A 24648-nucleotide genomic window follows, 5' to 3' on the forward strand; every position below is an offset into this window, starting at 1 on the left:
CAGGAAACCGGAGTTGTCATATAGTCCGTGCTTGTAATGCAGAATGATGGCATCTGCAGAAAGAGCTATTCTTGAACACTTACATGTGGTAAGGGCAGGGATAGAAGGGTCAGGCTGAGGAGCCAGTCTCCACCATTCCTCCTCTGACAGCATCAAGCTTGGGGGGAAGGTTGTGTAAATGAAGCAAGCATTCCACCTTCCATCAAATACCCATCGGACTCATAGGGCTGAAACTTAATCCTCAGTGGGGTAAAAGCCTAGCTTCGTATGGTACAGGGGAACACTAATTGCTCAGTGCACCTCTAGGAAAGAAAACTCTTTTTCAATGAGGAAAAGACTGGAAGGAAAAACAAAGCTGGAAAGAAGTGTGTTTGTGTGTGGAAAGCCTGTGCTCAGCTGGTGTTCCATTTGGGGTGTTTTATGATGCTTTCTTGCTATTTGCGATTGATATGTCGCCGCCTGTTGTTTTGCCTTCTTCCTGCCCGGGTGAGTCATCAGGCAAGCATGTTGTCTGCTTTGGTGATTGATCCCATTCTTAAGGATTGCCTTGCAGCCAAAGGAGGTCAGTGGACAGGGCTGTAAACAGTCCTATAAAATACATGGAAATTCTGAGCGTGACCTCATCTAGACGTCTGAAAGGCACTTGGAAATAAGTGAAGAAGTGACCTGCCACCATATAGAGGCAGGTCTTTCTCGTCTTCTTCCTGACTGCTAATGCATATTGATAAAGACTGATAAAGGACTCTTCTTCCTTGGAGGTTTTTGAGCAGAGGTTGGATGGCTATCTGTCATGGATTCTTTAGCTGAGATAACTGCATTTCAGGATTATAGAATCATAGAATCATAGAGTTGGAATAGACCACAAGGGCCATCGAGTCCAACCCCCTGCCAAGCAGGAAACACCATCAGAGCACTCCTGACATATGGTTGTCAAGCCTCTGCTTAAAGACCTCCAAAGAAGGAGACTCCACCACACTCCTTGGCAGCAAATTCCACTGTCGAACAGCTCTTACTGTCAGGAAGTTCTTCCTAAAGTTTAGGTGGAATCTTCTTTCCTGCAGTTTGGATCCATTGCTCCGTGTCCGCTTCTCTGGAGCAGCAGAAAACAACCTTTCTCCCTCCTCTATGTGACATCCTTTTATATATTTGAACATGGCTATCATATCACCCCTTAACCTCCTCTTCTCCAGGCTAAACATGCCCAGCTCCCTTAGCCGTTCCTCATAAGGCATCGTTTCCAGGCCTTTGACCATTTTGGTTGCCCTCCTCTGGACACATTCCAGTTTGTCAGTGTCCTTCTTGAACTGTAGTGCCCAGAACTGGACACAGTACTCCAGGTGAGGTCTGACCAGAGCAGAATACAGTGGCACTATTACTTCCCTTGATCTAGATGCTATACTCCTATTGATGCAGCCCAGAATTGCATTGGCTTTTTTAGCTGCCGCGTCACACTGTTGGCTCATGTCTAGTTTGTGGTCAACCAAGACTCCTAGATCCTTTCCACATGTAGTGCTCTCAAGCCAGGTGTCACCCATCTTGTATTTGTGCCTCTCATTTTTTTTGCCCAAGTGCAATACCCTTGGGGTCCTTTCCAACTCTGATTCCATGATTCTATGACTTCATGAGTTCAGGCATAGAATCATAGAATTGTAGAGTTGGAAGGGACCCTGTGAATCATCATCCAACTCCCTGCGATGCAGGAATATGCAGCTGTTGCATACAGGGATTGAACCTGCAACCTTGTTATCAGCACCATGCTCTAACCGACTGAGCTATCCAGGTCATGTGCAAGACATCAATACTACAGTGGTACCTTGGTTTATGAACTTAATATGTTCCGGAAGTCCGTTCTTAAACCAAAGCATTCTTAAACCAAGGCATGCTTTCCCATAGCAGCGGGGGACTCAATTTACAAACGGAACACACTCAACAGGAAGTGAAACATGTTCTGCTTCCAAGGCAAAGTTCACAACCAAAACACCTATTTCTGGGTTTGCAGCATTCTTAATCCAAGTTGTTCATAAACTAAGCTGTTCTTAAACCAAGGTGTACTCATGCTTCAAGGCAGAACTCAACTCGGGGACAGGCATGGCTACCAGATACTCAGGATGGCAGTAACAGGGTTGTGATGGCCTGAGCTTGCCTTCCATCCCCAAGCATTTTCCATACACGCTGAGTGGGTGCAGGCCATTTATTTGTTTGTTTAAAACATCATCTTCTTTTTTTTCTAACTCTGCTCTTCAGCCAAAAAAAGGCTCTCAGAGCTGCTTACAGATCACAAAAAAGGAAGACCGCCCAGAGACATACTATCTAAAAAAAAGACATGGCTCAAAAGGGAACTGGATTGGGAGGGAAGAGGTGTTCTGATAGTGACTATCTGGAATGGAAATATTTCCTGGAAAAGAAGAGCCAAATATTTGTGGTCTTCCAAGGCAGCTTGTGGAGAAATCGTGTTAACACCAGCCCTCTTATTTAGCCGATGAACTGAGTGGCTGATGTATCTGAATGTAGTGCTCAGCAGTTGAGTTGCCCATTGACTAAAAGTTTGTCCCTTGGTAAACTTTGTGTAAGCTGTACACTTATTTTGAACCTATTTTCTGTCACACCATGACACTCGCTCTCCTGCTCCACCCTTGCTCCATGCCGCAGGCACAATACATCATGCTGGGCTGGAAACCCATTTGGAACTCTTTCAGAGCGTACAGCCACATTTTCCTTAATGCTCGCCTTGGCTCAGCAGTCCCCATCCTTTTCAACCGTGGCCCCGGCCTGGTGGAATGCTCTCTCACAAGAGACCAGGGCCCTGCAAGATTTCACATCCTTCCGCAGGGCTTGCAAGATGGAGCTATTCCACCAGGCCTTTGGTCAGGGTTCAGTCTGACTCATTTTCTCTTTGCATAAGAACAAGCACGAAGGAGGTTTCCCAGCCCACTCACAGGTCCTTATAATATCAGTGGAAACAGTTGGTCCTGGCGAGTATTAACCACTTTCAATTTTAACCTGAGGGTTGTCATTTGTCCAGTTTTAACTTTAACTTTAATTTATTTGAATTAATTTTGGGATGCATTTTAATCGATTGATTGCTTGTTTTATGCATATTGTATTATTTATATGATGTTAGCTGCTCTGAGTCCGGCTCTGGCCGGGGAGGGAGGGGTACAAATAAAAAAATAATATTATTATTGCCTTCTCTGTGTCAACATTTTGATCATAAGTTTGTGAGGGTAGGGGCCTTCCTTCCTTCCTGTCTTTACTCTGTAAAGGGCAACCCACATTCAGGGTATTCCTGAATTATCCTTGAATTTAAAGAGCTATTTGACGGTGTCCTCTATATGATGGCGTCCTTTATTTCAGGAATGGGGAGCCCTTGTTGTTGCACTGTAAGTCCCATCATCATATCTGACCATAGGAGCCAATCCCAAGGGGCTGTGGGGGCTGAAGCCCCCACAATAAAATATTTGAGGGGGCCAGAGACCCACCCCCAAAGTTGATGGGCATTCCCAATCACATTGTGTGTGCATGCTGCATCATATGATTATTATGTGGGGTAGGGCTTACCTGGGTCCCCACAATATTTTATTCAAGTTGGCACCCCTGTCCTGGACCATTAGCCATACTGGTTAGGGTTGATGAGAACTGGAGTCTCTCTACCCTAAGGTGTTCAAAGGCCAATCCAGTCTATGTTCTGTTGAAAGTACCAGAAAAGTGGACAAGAGGCCCTTGAGTTTGTCTGTCAATAGCACATGGACAGCAGATTGATCCAGTCCACATCACAGTTGCCCCCCCCCCAATAATGAGATGTATTATATTTCTATCATATTCATTATTTCTAAATGCAAATTCCTTGCAAATTTTGCCATCATTTTTTTGGGGATGAATTTCCTCTTTTCTCTCAATGTGTAATTGGCCAATCTGCTAATAATAATCATCATCAAGTGATAACCTTCACCCCGTAGGGAAAAGCAGGTGAATGTCAGATCCCACTAAGCAGACGTTCTAATAAATACAGCTCTGTGTTCTGGACATTTCTTGACAATGTGGCAAAAGTGCCATTTCGCCCCTCACATTTGCGGAAATGCGGTTAAGAGCAGCCTGCTGTGCAGCCTCGAGCTGGATTCATCCACCCACGGTAACTTGGTGCCATTGGTTGATGTTTCCCATATGCTAACAAAATGCCTACAGCTGTTGGGATAATAGAAGTGATTTATCAGCAGCAGCTTCCAAAGCATCTGGCTGGCCCATTTAATAATGGCTTTCCTGGTCTAAGAGATACCTGTAGCCAGCAAATCTGTCTTGGTGCCAGGGTTATTTTTTAAAAAATAATAATAATAATATTTGGATAACTTTTGTGTTGAGCAAAGGCTCTTTGCAAAGACAGAGAAAAAGGAGAGGAAGAAAGATGGACCCTATTGACAAAGAGCACATAGGGATTATGGGAAAATGATAGTGTCACAATGGCAAGATAGGGATAGTCAATTCATAGAATCATCTAACCTGTTTCTTACATGGCTACTCATTAAAACCTCAGGAAATAAATTGGGATCCCTGGAAATAGATGGTGTTGTTGGTTCACAACTTCCACTGTGGAGGCTGATTTTTTTAGGGAAACTGGGGGAATGCCACACCGATCACTGTGGTCCACTTTCCTTCCTTCCTTCCCTCTTCTTTGCAACCTGTTCAGGAGGTAGCACTGCCTGTCAGCTTTCTGCTTCTTAGTCTCCGTGGTTTTCATTGATTTTCCATTGTTCATTAAATAACTCTGCTTGGTCCATTTTCACCGTTATTCAGAAATTAGCCTTTGCTCTAGGGAAAAACAGCTTAATGTTTTCATACGTGCTTAGCTGGGAGGAAGCAGAAAGAGCAATCAGGAGACACAATTCCAAGACGTAAAAAAAGTTGCAGCTGTTGAAAGGATATAACAGTATTAAAATCAGATCAGAGTCTCTGTCGCACGTTCTCTAGCAATTAGCAACCAGGCAGAATGCACCTAAATTCTCTGACATCCATAGTAGAGGTACTCTTATTTCAAATGTAGATGGTTCCTGGCCACTACAAACAAGCTTGCTATGTGTAGGGTAACATATACAGTATGCTAGTAGTGGCAATGTTATGGACAATGGCATAGATTACTTTTTGGAACCCCATACAGTTCTGACTGCCAGGACTCAGCTATACAGCTGCAAATAAAATGTCTTAAGTATGTTTTAAGGGCAATATACAATGTGAAACTAGATGGCGATAGTGAGCCTTATGGAAAATTCAATGTATTTTTTTTAAACACTTCTTTAAAAAGTTCATTTCCAAAGCAGTTTTTATGTTTCTAGCTTGCACCCCAATGAGATTTCATTTTTAAAATGATTTGGGAGAATTTTTCAGTTTTAAGTTCTGAAAAATTGTGGTTCTAGAGATTGATATGTTTTTATTTATTCTTGGGTTGTCTTGGGTGTTTTTTTTTTCCAGTTTGTATTTTAATATGCCTTTGTTGCAAAGTTTAAAATTCTGACTGCAAGAAGGCAAATGAGTGTTAACATACAACAATTCAGCTCCCGCAGGTAGTATGCTCTGAAAACCTCCAGAATGAACCTTTGTCTCCAGAATGGGCCCCAATAGATGATTACCACTAATCTGCTGCTAATATTAGAGGCAACAGGTTTATGAATTTTGATTTCTGGGAATCACAAGCAGCGGAGAGCACTTTTTGGACTCCCAGCCTTGTGAGCTTCCCAAAGGCATCTGATTGGCGACTGTGAGAATACGATACTTGACTAGTTTCCAGGTAGTAATGGCATTGTGGGGGAGTTTTCAACATGGCGCCGAGGTAAGACACGCTTACCGGTGCTCTTCAGATTTCTTTTAATCTTCTTTTAATCCTCTATATTTTATCTTAACTGACCCAGTCAGTCTTTGAAGCTTTTTATAATTGCTGCTAGCTCATTCCCTCCCGGGCTTTAAGGCACTCCCTCCCAGTTTCTCGTTGACTCCGCGTGACAAACTTACTCCAAGGATTTTGAAGGACTTCTAATGGGCTCTTAACCCTAAAAACTACAAATTTATAAAACCACAAATTCCTCCCACCACCTCCAATTTCGTGGACCCCCAAACATCTCAGCTGTTTTTAACAAACTGAGAAGAAGGGGGGGGGGATACTGCAAAGGAGTGCTCTAATTGGACCCAGTTTTTAAACTCCTCGCAGCAGCCCACCTAGGACGGAACGAAAATTGAACGAGATTGCGACCTGAGAACTTTAATACTTTAATACTTAATCACTCTGTTTAGAAGTCTGATCTCATTGATTTAAGAAGAATCTGCAATGAGAAGAGCCAAAAGACTCAGGTGTCTTGACACAGAAACTGACGCAGAGCCCTCTGGTTTCAAACAGAGTAATCTAGATAAGTATCTGCTACCTCAAAAACAGCATATATCTCCTCCCAAAAACTCCCTCAACTCTTTACATGGAAAGACAGTTGAAGAGATATCCCTAGGAATAAATGAGGACAAGGCCACTACTCCCATAACCGAGGCACAAGTACTAATTGATAGAAAGGTGGAGCTGCTGGAGGAATGCTGCCTACTGACTGCTCAAACAGTTCAAAAAATCTTTGAACAATTACAAAACATCTTCAAGAAGCTGGATAACCCAGATGAAAGGAGGCAACTCACTCCCTTTTTGCCATCCTTAACAAGCCCTGGAGATAAACAGAACAAATACAAATTTATACCTCTAAACCAGCTAAAAACCAGAGGAAGCCCCCCTCACTCAGTTAACTTGATACTGAGGCCATGTGAGATTGTTCTCCACATTTTTCCATACAGAGGGCCTCTACCTTACTGGGAGTCAGCCTTCTGGGCCAGACACCATCTAGATCTGCTCCTAGGCCTTGAGGGGGGAAGGATTGACTTAAAAGCAGCCAAGAGGCTCACTAACGATGGATATTCCAAAAAAGTACTACTAAGATTTGGTAGTCATAGAATCCCAACCAAAATCTTAAGGGAAAAGGCTCATTTAGCCCAGAAAGGAATTATTCCACATCGCCACTTTGAAGATATATCACTCAGACCACTGATCGCATCTAAAAGACAGAACAAGATGAACAAGGCCATTCCAACAGAAGCCGATATCTGCCCTACTCCCGTGGAAGAACCCAGTAGATGGGAGAAATCGCTGCCAGCTACCCCGGAAATCACGCAAGAAAAATCCAAGTTCCCAAACCATGCGATTGTAGCATCAATCAACAGCCTCGCCCTTGACACAACAGACTGGACAGTCCCAGAAGAAGAAGATCTGCTGAGTAACTTTACCAACTTACCAGATAAAGAACAAATAAGCATACTCAGTAAACTGACGAAACTACAGGTCAGATTGACCGAAATTCACCAACAAGGTCAACAAAATGCAGTAGAAACAATACACAATCAAACTTCACACCTACCAGCCCTCTCCCCAAAATGCATAGTCAAAAAGAGAGCTACTAATGGAACTTTCAAATGTATAGATGCAGAGCTCCAAATCCAGCCTCCTTTAAAATATGAAATGACAAGGAAAAACTCCAGCAATGAGACCACAAATTCCTGGCTGAGATATCAAATACTAGCTCCAAACGAAATAGGTACCCCTTATTTAAGTACTACAAAGGGCTCTAACATTGCCGAACAAAAGATGACCTCCAACAGACCTGACACACTGAGCTCAACATCAAATGAAATCAAAGAAATGGAAGTAGAGACCGAAAACAATCCTACTGTCCATAATAGTCCACCAACTACAGAAATTTCTCAGGAGCAAGGAACAGCTAAGGAAGAAAATCAAGAAAGGGAGGAAATTCTAATTTCCCGCACTTTAAAAAAGAATCTAAAAGATCCATCATTATGTTCCCCACCGAAAGTAGCGACAAATGGCTGTATCGGCACAAGACAAAATCCCTCGCTGGACTCAATAACAGAATTAGAATGACTAAAAGCTGTCAACCAGCCACCAACTCAAAAACGGATCCTGCGCTTGCTGTCCTGGAATATTGCAGGGTGGGGAAACAAAGACGGAGACCCAGACCTAATGAACTTCTTCAAAGATTTTGAATTAATACTTCTACAAGAAACATGGTCAACTAGAGATATTAAAATCAATGGATTCTCCTCCTATATGAAACCCGCATTGAAAACGAACACGAAGGGCCGGCCGAAAGCAGGGTTCTGTTGTATGATCAAAGACAACTTAGGGTTTGAAGTCAAGCAGTTAGAAAAATGCTTGCCACTTGCACAAGCCCTACTTTTAACCCAAAAAGACGATACTTTGCTACTTGTAAATGTCTATATCCCCCCATCCAAAAACAACAGCAACAGTGAAAATTGGTCACAACTAACCTTTTATATAGAAAATTTGACCGATAAATACCCAAACACCTCATTGATAATAGCAGGTGATTTTAATGCCAGAGTGGGAACCAACAATGAACAACTATGTAGCAAACTAAATTGGAATACTGATAATGATATTGCACATGCCCTGAAAATAGGACGATTCTCCAGAGATAGGGTTGTAAACACCGAAGGCTTACGCCTACTTGAATTATGTAACAACTTTAATTTGCAGATTGTGAACGGTTCAACAAAAGGCGATAGAAGCGGGGAGTTTACATACTTCTCCCCCCGAGGATGCAGTGTCATCGACTATATTCTTGTCCCTTATAATATTATAAATTCGATCATGGACCTCAAAATTGGAACGCGTACTGAAAGCGACCATCAGCCATTATTGTTGTCTATTAACTTAAAGGACGAAACCAAAATAACCAAGCACAATATTATAGAACCCTCTCAATACAAACAAATGACCCAATTAAAATGGTCCCAGGAAATGAGTGCAGTAGTGGGGCAAAAACTTACAGCCAACCTGAGAAAACAAGTATTATCCAACTTAAAGACTACTAATTCCTACAGCGATATTCCGAAAATTTATAATGAAATCTTCCAAATGTTCGTAGAACTTAGTACTCCACCTAAAGTTTGGGTACTTAAACATAGCGCTAGCCCTTGGTTTGACGATGAATGTTTCCAGCTAAAAAGAAAACTGCGCCAAACATTTAAAAATAATCGTACTAAACTAGAGCCCTCTTATCTTGATGAAAAAAGAAAATATCATTACATTCTGGCCGAAAAGAAACAGAAATATGCAACCCAAAAATGGCTACAATTACTCGACTCAATTCAGAGTAAAAATAACAAAGCGTTCTGGAACCTAGTGTACGGAGGATTGAAAGCCGAAAATCAACTAACTCTACCACCAATTGCAGAATCCAAATGGTCCCAATATTTTACATCGGTATTTAACAATCTACACAGTGAGCTTAAAGGAAATGAAACCACTAAAAATAAAATCAATAAACTCCAGGAGTGGCCAAGGGTAGAAGAAGAGGAAATTAGAGAGATAGTTAAAAATTTCAAATCGGGGAAATCTCCTGGGCCAGACGGTCTACCAATAGAATTATTCAAGACCTATATAGATTGGTGGGCAGAACCCTTAGCTCAATTGTTTACTCTCATAGATAAATATGGGATCATACCTGAGATATGGTTAAGATCAATAATTATCCCAATCTTTAAAAATGGCGACCCAAAAGAACCAAGGAATTATAGACCGATAAGCCTATTATCAGTGATAGGGAAAATCTACGCTAAGCACCTTTTATCTAAACTCCTTACCTGGATGAAAAATCTAAATTTACCAGGGAAAGAACAAATAGGTTTCTCCAAAGGTTGCTCTACATTAGACCACTGCCTTATACTTATGCACTTGGTTGAAAAATACAGATCTCAAAGGCAATCTAAGATATATGCTGCTTTTGTAGATTTTCGTGGTGCATTTGATTCAATTGACCGCCCAAAGCTGTGGAGGAAACTCACAGAATTAAAAATTGATCAGCGCTTATTGATCCTAATAAAAAATTTATACTCTTCCAATATCTGTCAAGTCAAACTTAACACCAAAGGTCACCTCTCACCAGACATCCCAAACTCGAAAGGGGTAAAACAAGGGTGTATTCTTGCCCCCTTCCTATTTAATTTATTTTTATCAGACTTGCCAGATCACCTTCAAAAAATAGAATCACATGCCCCTAAACTTAATCAGAAACCAGTTTCTCTGTTATTATACGCAGACGATGCTGTTCTACTATCATTAACGAGCTTGGGTCTGAAACGTCTTATATCTTCTCTGATCCTTTACTGCGAATGTAACAAGCTCTCTATAAATTATGAGAAGACAAAAATTTTGGTCTTCTCGAATGGTTGGAAATTAGAGAAATGGAAAATAAGAGGGCAGGAAATCCAACAAGTGAAAATCTATAGGTATCTGGGAATCTTATTCCAGAGCAATTTAGGGTGGGCAAATCATCGCACAAATGCCATAAAACAGGCAAAGTGCACCTCATCAGCTGTTGCCCGTTTTTATTATCAGAAAGGCAATCAATTTATTCCTGCGGCCAATCAGATATTCCAAACAAAAGTGCAATCCCAGATATTCTATGGAATCCCGCTATGGGTCCAAGCATATAATAGTGATCTAAAAAAGATTCACTCCAGCTTTCTGAGACGTATTCTTGGACTCCCAACTGTGATCAAATATGAAACAATGTGTGCAGAAATAGGCATACACACAATGGAATATTGGGCCTGGTCCACCTCAATAAAGTACTGGTTACGCTGCCATTTTCGCTGCCCTCCATCAAGTCTGCTCGCTGATTTGCTCAAAGACTCCTACAAATCAAGATGGTATCAGTACCTCGGAAAAAAGATTGAATCTTTAGGCATCGAGCTGGAGCCCCTGTACAATTCTAATGAGCAATACATTTTCCATAATATCCTAACTAGACTAAAGGATGTCGAGAGGCAAAATATTATGGCAGCTGTAAACAAAATTTGTTCGCCCATATTCTATGATTTAAATATCTTAGATAACAGAGCCAATTACGTCACCAAATTAATAATTCCAGCCCAACGTAGGGCCTTTATGCTGGCCCGTTTGAATGTTTTTCCCTCAGCATTTGTCAGGGGAAGATATCAAAACATCCCCAGAAACAAGAGATTCTGCAGATGTTTTATGAATGTCCCGGACACGGTAGAGCACATTCTCTTTCAGTGCCCATTGTACAGTACGCTCCGTCAACGCGTGCTGTCCCCTCTTTTGGGTGGTCTGGAGCCCCAACAAGGTGAATGTGTGGGATTCTGCCTATCCGACGTTGACCAAAGGGTAACGGCGGGGGTAGCCGAGTTTTTGGTAGTAGCCCTCCAAGGAGCGGGTTAGCAAGGAAAACCACTGATTTTATATGTATATATATATATATGTATGTAGCCAACTGCTGCCTTTCTGTATATATCTCAAGGCTTTTATATGTTACTTTCTCTTTTATCGTTTTATTTGTATAATGCCTAATAAAGGTTTGAATAAGTAAGACTAGTTTCCATTTAGAGGCCTGAGTAATTACTTTATTTTTAATGTAAATCTTTTGTTCCCCTTTTTCTTCTCAGATGTGCTGTGTCCCAGTGTCCACGTAGAAGGAGACAGGTTCAAGCACACCAATGGAGAGACTGATGATATTCCAGGTAATGGGATGCTATCTGCAATTTGCTTGGGGTTGGGAATCTTAGTTTCCATCTTCAGTTGGCCATTGAGAAGTAACCAAATACACTATAGAGCCAGTTAAGGGAGACCAGATCCTCAGGTGGAACATTTGAAGAATTTCAAGAGAAGCTAAAAGCGTTTCAACAGGAGAAGTAACATAGTGGAAGAAGTTAGTCTGTGAATAAATGAAAATAAAGAAAATTTACTTGCAAAAAAAAAGAAAAAAAAGAAAATAGAGTCTTCTGGGCCACATTACACTTGGGGCATAGGTGGCGCTGTGGTCTAACTTCTTGGGCTTGCCGATCAGCAGGTCGGGAGTTTGAATCCCTGTGATGGAGTGAGCTCCCATTGCTCTGTCCCAGCTCCTGCCAACCAAGCAGTTTGAAAGCATGCCAGTGCAAGTAGATAAATAGGTACCACTGCAGCGGGAAGGTAAATGGCGTTTCCATGAGCTCTGGTTTCTGTCATGGTGTTCTGTTGCACCAGAAGTGGTTTAGTCATGCTGGTCACATGACCTGGAAAGCTGTCTGTGGATAAATGCTGACGCCTTCAGCCTGAAAGTGAGATGAGCGCTGCAACCCCATAGTCATCTTTGACTGGACTTAACCATTCAGGGGTCCTTTACCTTTTTACACTTGGCCATGACTGCATGGTTCTGTCCTTGAGGACAGGGTCTCCCAACCCAAATTACTAACATGGGACCCTATTTTGGAGCTTTATCCCTTTGTCTCTCAATCTAGATTGGGGACCATGAATTTACATCTGCATTGCGATTTATTTATTTTTTAATAAATCCACTTGATACCCCTAGGTCCTTTTTTTTAATGCAAATTTCAGGTGTGGGCTTCCTATTCCAGAACATAACCATTGCTGGAACTAATATTTAAAGACCCCTCTCCCCATGCAGTTCGTCAGATGTATGAATCCTTAGTTGTCAGATGATTCAATGCACATAGTTATGCATCAGTTATGGGGAACCCATCTGTCTCCAGACTATATTTCCCATCATCCTTGGCAATTGGCCAGGAGGCTGATGGGAGTTTGAGTTCAACAACATATGGAAGGCCATAGGTTCCCTATCTCTGCTGTACGGGGGGGGGGGGGCGGATATATTTAAAGGCCACAAAACCAAAAAAATACAAACTTACTAATTCAAAAGGATGTCAAGTGGGGGGGGGGGAAGCTGTAGGGCAGTGCATTTGGCCCCACACCTAATACTATGTGGCTCCCATTGCCTTGACCCTTACTATCAAATAATTAGCAAGGGTACATCAAAGACAAGGAACATGATGTGTTAGGGATTGTAGGAAAAGACCTGCCAAGGAAGCTGAAAAATATCTATGTACGCAACAACGGCGGCAAGAGTCTTAATAGCACAAGGATGGAAGAATGAGGAAATCCCGACTAAAGAACTATGGCAAGAGAAACTGATGGGCTACGCAGAATTGGCAAAACTGACACATAAACTACGAGACAAGACAAGGATAACCGTGATTTTAAAGATGAATGGGAACCTTTTACAAAGTACTTAAAGAAACAACAAAGTGAATTGGACTCCTTGGCAGGCTTTGAATAAACACTCACAAACTTTTTATTGACAATAACCAGTCAGACAAATTAAGGATCTATACAGTCTTGGAACCTGCAGAGAACAGCATTTGTAGATAAACCAGAGATTGGAGCTGAGGGAAGTCAGTGGGGGAGGGGAGTGTGGGTTACTTTATGACATGTTTTAAGATAAAATGTTTTGTTTAAATTCTTACTAATTTTTTTTTTTAAAAAAAGACAAGGAACATGATGCACACAGATGTGCTTGGAACATGGAACTCCCCATCTCTTAGAGTTCCAGGTTCAATGAGCACCTAAATATGTAGGCTTTCTTGCCTCACACACCCATGCCCATGTGTGGATAATGAAGAAGACATTTATAATCCAGATCAGGGTCAGAGGAATGGTCCCATGCCCTTTTACTATTCTGCATGCATAAGATGTGCAGGGGCTATTTCCTGCCAAGAAATGTTCACAATTCAGGCATAAGGACCATAACTCAGAGCTGGAGCAACTACTTTGCATGAGAAGGTCCAAAGTTCACTTCTGCACAGGTCGGGATGGGCAGGATCTCTGTCTCTAATACCTTGTGAGCCAGTGTGGACAACACTGAGCTAGGTGGAACAATGGCCTGCTTGGTATAAAATGTCTTCATATACTCCTGCCCTGTGTGTAGGGATTATTTGTGCTAGCCATTCACACAACCATGCTAGTTTTGCTATGCTAGTGTAGCATCCGTAGTCAGTTTTCTTAGAGGGTTTTCTTTTCTGACATAAAGTGTTACCTCAGGTTACAGACACTTCAGGTTACAGACTCCGCTAACCCAGAAATAGTACCTCGGGTTAAGACCTTTGCTTCAGGATGAGAACAGAACTATCCCCAAACTTCACACTGGCTCCTTCAAAGGGGATTGAACAGAACAGGGAACTTGCCAATTTCTAAAACATGGGGAACCCCTCCCCACCCAAAGAGCCCCCATTGTCCACCAATTCAAACACAGTTGATCAGCCCTCATCCAGACCACAACTGCATCAAGACACTGGTTCAAAGTTTTCACAGTCTTTCCCAATTCATATGTTATGGGAAAGGAGAGCTGTGTGTCAACATCATCACAGTGCTGACACCTTGCTCCAAAACTCATAATGACCACATCCAATGGCTTCATATAGATATTAAATACAGTGGTACCACGGGTTATAGGCGCTTCAGGTTACCGACTCCACTAACCCAAAAATAGTACCTCATGTTAAGAACTATGCTTCAGGACGAGAACAGAAATTGCGCAGTGGTGAGGCAGCGGCAGCAGGAGGCCCCATTAGCTAAAGTGGTGCTTCAGGTTAAGAACAGTTTCAGGTTAAGAACGGACCTCTGGAACAAATTAAGTTCTTAACCCAAGGTACCACTGTATTTGGTAAAAGCATTGATAGATTTTAGCCTACAATTAAAACTGAGGATTCATTTTGCTCTGGAGAAATTAGAGGGATTTCTCTGTGCTTCAAAGTATTTTTAAAAAACAAGAAATGTGTGTGTGTGTGTGTGTGTTGCCAAGAGTCTAGTGGGCAGACAATGATTGGTTTACCAATATTTGGCATTGGCTTAGTCTCAAAGGGCAGTCCCGTAGAGAGCAGTTGCAATTTTGGGGATGGTGGTTGCGCAGCAAAGTAAATAAGTTTGTGATTTTTACTGGAGCAGGAGGTTCTGACCTCTCCTCTCGCCGCCTGCGTTTTCTGCAAAGCAGAGGAAGAATAATGAAGTTAAAGTGGAGGCAAATGGAGACACATTGTTCTCTGAAGTTTCTTTTATTAGTATTTTTTATTGCGGGTGCATAACTACAGGAGCCCACAAATAGAGAGAGAGAGAGACAGAGAGACAGAGGAAAACCAGAACAAGGAGTCTGAGTCAGTGCTAATGACAAAGCATTATGCAGCAACCCCCCAGCAAATTTAACATACTCCTCATGTCTCTGATCCGATGCACAGAAACACCACTAGGGATTTAACAAGCATAGTAATAGCGAGTTGTGACTCAGGCTGAAATCCTGGCTGCAGCTCAATGCCGGGACTGGGGGAAATGGGATGGAAAATAGCTCCTGTGCATTGGTGGGTTTTGCTGTTTCGTCTTGTTATTTTCCATGCAGCATTTATTACCGATGCTCATTTTAAGCAGAAACTTCCATAGAATGTCAGAGGCTACAGAGAGAGGAGTACTTGGGGGAAGGGAATGCATAGAGATTGTCTTTTACCTCAGTTCTGGGGTGACTCACTCAATGGGGTTAGAATTTTTGTTTTATTTTATTTTTTAAATAAAACTTGTTTTGGAAAATCTGTGGGGGGGGGTTCCCCTCTTTCTTCTTCCTCTGATAACATCAGAAGCAGGCATGTGCAGAAGCCCTCTGGGAAATATTACTCTACTCAATAGCTATCGTTTTGCTTCCCTTGAAATCTGTAAGATAGGGCCAAGCCTGTCTTAAGCATATGTGGCGCCGGGGTGCAAAGATCTGCCTGGTGCCCCCCCCAGTTGCCCAGTCCCAGGCATGCAGGAGGGTGGAGCTGGCCGGCCACCACAGCATCTCGCTGGCTCAGTTTCCCCCCAACTCGCAGCACAGCTATGGGTAAGATGGCCCTGGATAGGGCATCTCCGGAGGAGGAACACCCCAATATTTCAGAGGTAAGCTATATACACCCCACTCATTCACACAGGAATTGCCTGAGGAATAGAACATATGAGTGAAATCTAAGAGTTAGTCCATTGATTTCAGTATGGCGTATTCAGGTACCAGCCTATGTTTATAATCAAAACTGCTTAATCCATCTGGGATTTGCTCTTTTAGGTCTCTGTAGGTGAAGCCATTCCTCCATACATAGATTGCTGGGGCCAGTAGAATAGCTGTCAGACATCTATGGGAGGGCCAATGGACCTAACAACTGTTGTTTAAACTGGCTTTAAGGTTTGGCATACCCTACAACATTTCTCCAATGAAAATAGGATGCCCTATTCTATTATTATTATTATTATTATTATTATTATTATTATTATTATTATTATTCCCCCGCCACTCTAGGCAGCTTGCAACATATATAAAAGCATAATAAAACATCAAATATTAAAAAACCTCCCTATACAGGGCTGCCTTCAGATGTCTTCTAAAGTTTGGATCATTCCTTATCTTCTTGTCTTGGGGGTCGCATAACTCCATATATTTCTCTGATGAAAATAGGGGTGTCCTAAGGAAAAGCAGGACATTACAGGATCAAATCAGAAACTGGGATGGCTTCTACAAATCTAGGACTGTCCCTGGAAAATAGGGATACTTGGAGGGTTTGGCAGTATAGGACGATACAGTGCAGGGCTGGAGATGGATATGGTTTGGGGAGAGAACCAGGCTAGGAAGAATTCCATGGGGCATACAGAAAGGTCCAGAGGACTGCATTTGTCTCACATTCCTAAGGTCTCCCACCCCTGAGATATGCTGTCCCCAGATCTTCAGCTTAAAGTAGTGTAGGTCTGCTTTGAAGACTGAAGGCTTTCTTTCCCACTTGACAGATGAACAAGAAAACAATCCATCTGCCTGGGCCTCTGTGCTTATTTATAGCTTGTTGTGGGATGGCCAGGGGCCTTGCACCGAATGCTGCAGGGCCAGTGTGTAAAACCTAATAGCCTACAATTATAGCCAGGGATGGCTGCGATTGCTTGTCAGTGCCTCTCTTTCTGCTGGCCTGTGGTCAGCAGAGGAGCAGATTGGATTCCTAAGATGCCAGTGACTCACCAGCTAATTATAACGTTCTCCAAGGGGCTGTATGTGTTTTACGCTGGCAGAGAGGAGCCAGTGGCCCGCTGATCCTCAAAGGAGAGAGGCACATTAAACCAGCACCGTGCTGCAGCAGACATCAGCTGCCCTGATGGTTGTTCGCCCGCCTCGGAACAACACTAATTCTGCCCTTCCTTTGCACTCTCTGCACTGGGAAGCCCTCAATATTGAAGTCTCGTTAGCTAATCTCCCTCGCAAGGCTGATAATCTGCTCATGCATAGCTGCAGGCCTTTGGAATGGATCCTTGGCTGCAAAGAACACATGTTCAGGAAGAGATATTTCCTGTGAAGCCGCACACATGAAAAAAAGGATGACATCCCCGGCCGGTTAACCTCTGTGCAAGGCCCTTTGTTAATCGATAGTTTGAGATCCCCTCCAGCCAGCCCAATTATACATTGTTTGATGCGTACTCTCTCTCTCTCTCTCTCTCTCTCTCTCTCTCTCTCTGTGTGTGTGTGTGTGTGTGTGTCTGTTGTTAGAGAGAGGGTCTTAGGGATGCTTGAATAGCTCCCTGACTCAGAACTCTAAATGGCTAGGGTACTTCTCCAGCAGCTTAAATTTGGTACACATAAATACTGCACCCACTGTTTGTTGCATTGCATTTTGGATTGCCTTTATTGCATTTATATCCTCCTTTCCCCCCAGGGAGCTGAAGGTGCCCTGCATGGTTCTCCTCCATCTCATTTAACCTCTACAGTGACCCTGTGAAGTAGTTTAGGCCAAGAGACAGTGATTGGCCAAAACTTACCCAGTGGGTTTCATGGCTGAGTGGGGATTTGAACAATGGTTTTGCAGGCAAGGGCGCATCATGGGGGGGGGGGTGCTGGGGCAATGGTCCCAGGCACATTTTTCTGTGGGGTGCTACTTTGCAAGGCTGGGTTGATCCCATCTCCGCAAAGGTGGCTTGAAGCTGGTTGTGCTGGGCCCGGGGGTTAACCAGAGCAATGCGGTTCAGGTCCGGTCCCGAATCCAAGGATTCCACGAGGAGTCAGTCCAACAGGGCCAAAGCAGGAAACCAGGCTAGGTCTGGCATAGGGTAACAGGCAGGTTCCAGCAATGTTATTCCCGCAACCTGGGGTGGGGTCCGGCAGCCTTTTATCTCTGACGGGGTAACGGCCAGTCCTGATCCCCCAGTGACTCACCTCCCTGTCTTGCCCAAAGGCGAGCACTCCTCCTGCGAGTACTCAGGTCTCTCCTTCTCTCAGACCTGAGTCTCTGCAGCTCGGGAGATGTCGGTGGGTTACTAGACCCAGAGGCCACCTCAGCCTCTCCTGACCCAACTGGTAGTGGAGCAGCTGCACATGATTGCCCAGCTGAGGGCAACAAGGTTATCCCCGCATCTGGAGCCAGGCCAGGCTCAGGCCCCTGACTCAGTTCAGCTGGTGCTTGTTGCAGGGGAACCTGTGCAGACTGGGGCTCTTCAGAATCAGGCCCCAGACTTGGTTCAGATGCCACCTGTGGCAGAAGATCCGGTGCGGACTGAGACTCCTCCGGTTCCGAGTCTGAGCCCAAGTCCCAGGCCATCACACTGGTGTCACATAAGCGGCAAGAGCTGGGCTGATGCAACAGGCTTCCATTCTTCCACTCACTCTTGTCTCTGGCCTGGTCAACTTTTGTCTCTGGCCCTGCACACCTTTGGCATGTGGCTGCTGGATGGTTGCCCATACTAGGATGTGGTCCTCAGGATGAAAATGACACACACACACACACAAACACTTTACCCAATCAGTACTTCTTCTTTTTTTGCAAGCTGAGAAACTTTTGATCCAATCACCTGTTATCATTTTCTCATGAAATGCTCCATCTTTCCTTCTACACCTGGAGGAGCGAGAACGTGTAAATACAACCTGTTGATATACGCTCTCATAGAGTTTCTATAGTGAAGCCAAGCTATTATTTTATATTAGGGCCAGTTGGGAGCTCTTAGAGTCAGGGTAAGTAATATATTGGCTGCACTTTATTAGAGCAGTTGGGGGCCAGTGGCAATATGTCAGAGAATTCTCCCATTAAAGTTGTTCCCTGGGTCTTTCAAGGGGTGAAGCTGTAGGGCAAGGGATGGTAATAAATGCCTTATTTCATCTGCTGATTGAAAATGGAGCAAAGCACCAAGAAGAAAAAAAAGCTGCCAGAAACAAAGAAAATACCTGCAGGGCAATTACCGTAACCTGTAATATAAATGCAATTACAAGCTTGGCGAACGGCCAGAACGCACCTTCCCACTGTGCCAAACACGGTATTGATTTTGGTTCTCTACAAAGTAGTGGCCTTAGAAGGGAGCTTAAAGTTTAGTATAGGGTGCACCATCTGTGTCAGATATGGACCTGTTTACATGCGCAGTTATCCTAGGATAACAACCTCAGAACTCACTTTGATGGACTCCAACAGTTCAAGGAGAGAAGCAATAGATGAGAAAACAACCTCTGGTGAGATCAGGGGTACTTTGCTCACCTCCGTTTTATGCTGCTGTAAGTTATTTTGTAAGGCTGTTGGCTCTGGTGCGGTAAGTTCACTGTTCCTCTGTAGTTCAGTACCATTGAAAGCTGGTGTTCCCCCGCCTACAGATAATTTTTTTACCTGCGTCAATAGCATCATTACTGTTATTCTGTGTTTGTGTGTGCACTTAAAAAGCAAACAAACAAAGACTGAATAAGGAAATAAATGGAAATGCTCACAATTATAAAGTTCTTATTGTTGTTCTCACACAGCCCTCTTATAGAAACAAGACTTAACGTTTTGTGAGGCTCTCCTTCCACAAAGACACACGATGAAATTCAAAATAGAGTCCCCTGTGTATCACCTTTAAAGGTAAAGGTAAAGGGACCCCTGACCATTAGGTCCAGTTGTGGCCAACTCTGGGTTTGTGGCGCTCATCTCGCTTTGTTGGCCAAGGGAGCCGGCGTTTGTCCGCAGACAGCTTCCAAGTCATGTGGCCAGCAGGACTAAGCTGCTTCTGGTGAACCAGAGCAGTGCATGGAAATGCCGTTTACCTTCCCGCCAGAGCGGTACCTATTTATCTACTTGCACTTTGACGTGCTTTCGAACTGCTAGGTTGGCAGGAGCTGGGACCGAGCAATGGGAGCTTACCCCGTCGCGGGGATTCGAACCGCCAACCTTCTGTTCGGCAAGTCCTAGGCTCTGTGGTTTAACCCACAGCGCCACCCACGTCCCTGTGTATCACCTTTAGGAAGTGGGGAAAAAAAACTATCTGACTTGTTTGTCCTCACTTCAGCTTGTCCCCCACCTGTTTCCCCTATTTGTATCTTTCCTTTTTGGCAGGTTTTGACCTGATGGGATTATTCAGTGTGAGGGAGATATTTGGAATGAAGGACAACGGAATCCACAGCTCTTATGTTCGGCTTGGCAGCTTCCCCATTGTCCAGAAAACAGAGTAAGATCTTTTCCTCAGTAAATAGAAGCCTTGACCAAAAGGAGACAATAAGGGATCTTTAAAGCATTTGCTACAAACAGCTGGGCCAACAGTAAATCTATAAGTAAAACCATAAATGAATATATTTGTAGGGAAGGGGGAATCTTGTTTGAAATTTGGATTGAGTACGAGCCCTTTGATTTTGGAAGCCAACAGAAACAGTGGCTCATTCCTTACAGCCAGCTGTGAACAGAGTCTCCTTGCCAGAGGTTCTTTGTAGCCACTTTCATTTCCTATTTGCACAAGACACGTCCGTTTAAGCTTCACCCTTTCCAGGCCAGGCTGCCAACCACCATTATAAAAGTAAGATGCCAAAACAGGGTGTTTCTGAACACCCAGTCGTTGATCTGTGCCCAGCACCAGAGGAGGTCTCAAGGTTTGGCAGCCAGTGTGGCAGTCTGCAAGCATCCAAGATTTGTGGGACTTCTATCAAGTCCTTCCACATTGTGTAAATTGAGAAGGAGCCTTCATAGACAGGAGTACTGAGAACTGTGTGGTTGTGAAGGGTCATATAACCTGGTGCTCCTGGCTGCCAAATAGAATGCTCTTAAATACTGAGTTGAGCCAAAGGTTCGCAGATCAACTTTTGGCTCATTTTTTTTGGGGTGGGGTGGTGTGGTGTATAGATTTACTCCAAAGTGGGAGAAGGCTCAGGAAAATCCCAAGGCATTTAATAGATGAAATTGTGTGTGTGTTTATTTGTGTGGATTTAAAAAATAATAATATTGAATTGTTGTTATTGTTTATGTTGTTATTGTTAAAACACTTCGAGATTTTTTTATGGGAAGCAATGTATAAATGGAATAGACTCAAATAAATAAAACAAGCAAGCAAGCAAAAAAACCAATCCAGTGTGTAAGTTCAGTTGGTTATGGATGTGACTTGATTCCTTTGAATAAAAAAGGGAAGTCCTGGATGGAAGGCATGTGTGTAATTGAATATCCTTGAAGTGGTAAGGCCAACTGGCTGGCACCTTTGGGCAGAGGAAATTAGTCATGTTTCCTGTCTGGTAAGGAGTGACTGGGAAAAACTCTGAAAAGGCATCATTCACACTGATGAATCTTCAACTAATCCAAATTTTACAATCTGCCAGTGGGTTGGCGAATTGGATAGGATGGGGGAAATCAATACCAGCTACTGCATTCTGCAGCTTTTGTTAAACTCCCTTCATTATTGAAGGTTGTGTACGGGTTTTCCCCCCCAGCGGTATAAAGGTGTGATAGAGCCTCTGTTTTCCATTATACATGCATCCCTTATTAACTGATGTGATCAATTAACTAGTTATTTACTTACTTGCAGTTCTACCATGACATTCTGTGGTCAGATTGGTAGTGTTCCAAGGCAAGCAGAATCAGAGACCATAAAGGGAAAAGGACGAGTGGAATAAGGAAAAATATTATGATTATATCAGAAACAATGGATTTATTGCGCCACCACAGATCTTCGAACACCTTCTTGCCCAGATGTACACAGCCCAAATGCTTCTCATTTCTTTCTCTTGCGCTCCCCCAGAGACGTCTTCCCACAAGGCCTTCCTGATGAATATGCCTTTGTCACCACTTTCAAGTTCCGCAAGGCTTCCAGGCGAGAAGACTGGTATATTTGGCAAATTATTGACAAATACGGCATACCTCAGGTAGGAGGTGTAACTCTTTCCAGTTTGTGGAACATGTTTTCTCCATTTACCTCCTGCTGCCCTTTCCATTTTGTTGTTGTTGCTGCTGCTGCTTTTATATTATTATTACTATTACTACTACTACTACTACTACTACTAATAGCAATAATATTTGAAACAAGGGTGTCCTATCAAAAAGGCAGATCATGACTTACTCTTCCATGAGGCAGTATGGGCAGGTGCTTCAGGAGGTGGCAAACAATGTGTTTGGCATTCCACCTGTGTCCCCTAAGCTAGCCTGCTCTGCACCTCCTTAGCTATCTCAGATAAAAAAAAGGTAAAGGTACCCCTGCCCGTTCGGGCCAGTCTTGCCAGACTCTAGGGTTGTGCGCTCATCTCACTCTATAGGCTGGGAGCCAGCGCTGTCCGCAGACACTTCCGGGTCACGTGGCCAGCGTGACAAGCTGCATCTGGCGATCCAGCGCAGCACACGGAACGCCGTTTACCTTCCCGCTGGTAAGCGGTCCCTATTTATCTAGTTGCACCCGGAGGTGCTTTCGAACTGCTAGGTTGGCAGGCGCTGGGACCGAACGACGGGAGCGCACCCCGCCGTGGGGATTCGAACAGCCGACCATGCGATCGGCAAGTCCTAGGCGCTGAGGTTTTACCCACAGCGCCACCCGCGTCCCTATATAGTGGATGGTATTGTCCGATTGCTAGTGTCAAAGCAAGATTCAGCTCCAGTCAAGTTGACTTCTATGCATGGAATCGGGGAGGTGGCAAAATGTCTTGGCCCAGCCCTGGAGTTTACCGCATTTCAAAACAAGGCATGGCCATTCAACAAGATGGAGGAACCTGCGTCAGATAGCACAGGATAGATAAAAGCAGGAATTGATACAGCAAGGCTTAACCAAAAGTGGTGGTGGCATTAGGACTCTGTTTCAGGTAGCAAAAAATGATTTGGGTCAGAACGTCACAATTTCCTAACGCCAGCTATATTTCTGACTCCTTCACCACCACATATTTCTCAAGCAGGCCTTGCGCTGATTCACACCTGATGCCCTTTTAAACGTGTTGTGTATGGGACGGGGTATTGTTTTGTTGTCGTTCTTACTTTATTATGTTTTTTGTATTGTAATTTTATGTTATGAACCTCCCTGAGATCTACGGATGAAGGGTGGTATACAAGTTTAATAAATAATAATAATAATAATAAATAATAACTGACTAGGCATTGTGGAAGACAGGAGGATGGAGTAGGTGGTGCTCAGGGCAGTCTTTACCCCGGGGTGTGTGTGCAAGGGGTGCGGGGCACCTGGGCGCTGAATTCTGGGGGGCACCAGGCGCCCGCCGCTGAAGCCGCCTAAGTGTATTGTATTGAGCTGCTTTGCGGCAGTGGGGTCAGTGGTACCTTTGCCACGACTGATCACGCGTCGCCTGCCTGCTAATGTTGCTGCAGGGAGAGCTCTCTGGAAAGTCTTGCTCACCAAAGCTGGGAGGAGTGACAGGAAAGAGAGAGAGACAGACAGAAAGAGAATGCGCCTATTTAGCGATGGGAGCGCGCACAGGCTCTGGAAGAAGATCTCGTATATGTGCGCTTGCAACGGCCCTCCCAGCTCCTCTAGAAATAAGGTTGCTCCCACAATGAAAGGCTGCACAAGATGGCTCTCCCAGGCATGCGCACAATGCCCGCCCGTCTCATATTTCAGACACCTCCCTATGACTGTAAGCGCAAGCATGGAGTCTCTACACTTACTCCCAATGTGTTCTTTGTCTTCTTTAGAAAAGCTAGTTTTAAGCAAAACATACACACACACACAACCTCCTTTTGGAGCTGTGCAGGCATGAGCGCTATTTATCAAATGATAATAGTGACATAAGGCATAATAAAAGTTAATTTGGGGGCTAAATTAAATTTGGGGGTGCTGGGTAGATCTTTGCACCCCGGTGGAGCATATGCTAAAGACGGCCCTGTGGTACTTTTGATCTGATCAAAATCATGGCTCTTTTTATATTCTTACAATGACCCACATCTGCCAACCTGACATCTGTCCTCCAAACAATCTTACATTTTTACCACCAGTTTGTGTCTTGCTGTCCCCCCCCCCAAAGGTGTCTATCAGACTGGATGGTGAAAACAAAGCCTTAGAGTACAACGCTATCGGACTCACCAAGGACGCTGTGAGAGTGGTCTTTCGACATGGCCGCGTCAGTGACCTCTTTGATCGCAACTGGCATAAGATAGCCCTGAGCATCCAGTCTGACAGTGTCTCCTTGTACATCGACTGCAAGCTGGTGCAGACGCTGCCTATTGAAGACAGGGAAAATATTGACATCCAGGGGAAGACCGTGATTGGCAAGCGCCTCTACGACAGCGTGCCCATTGACGTAGGTACAAAGTATGAGGGTTTTTCAGTTAGGAAAAGGGATTGAGGGGGAACCAAAAGTTCTGCCTGCTGAGCCATTCTACTGTGATGTTGCGATGGCAAAATCTGTTTCTTCTTTGACATCGCTGATTTCTAGAGATGTCAGTCCATTAAATATATTTTAAGGGATCTGCCATTTGGGCTGCTTCCCCCCTGCTCACATTAAATTGATCATTCAGTTGCACGTAAGCAGAGGTACATTTTGCAGA

General features: G+C 43.8%; 1 protein-coding gene across 1 annotated transcript in view; it reads left to right on the plus strand.

Annotated features, from left to right (window-relative positions):
* Nucleotides 1–24648, plus strand: part of COL22A1 (collagen type XXII alpha 1 chain) — a 180345-nt gene that overhangs the window by 49943 nt on the left and 105754 nt on the right. The window contains exons 4-7 of the mRNA XM_053395231.1: nt 11521–11595; nt 20248–20359; nt 21911–22034; nt 24126–24401. Coding sequence (XP_053251206.1) covers nt 11521–11595; nt 20248–20359; nt 21911–22034; nt 24126–24401 — 587 coding nt within the window. The remainder of the gene's footprint in view (nt 1–11520; nt 11596–20247; nt 20360–21910; nt 22035–24125; nt 24402–24648) is intronic.

Source organism: Podarcis raffonei, chromosome 7 (genome assembly GCF_027172205.1).
Source record: "Podarcis raffonei isolate rPodRaf1 chromosome 7, rPodRaf1.pri, whole genome shotgun sequence".
NCBI classification, from domain to species: domain Eukaryota; kingdom Metazoa; phylum Chordata; class Lepidosauria; order Squamata; family Lacertidae; genus Podarcis; species Podarcis raffonei.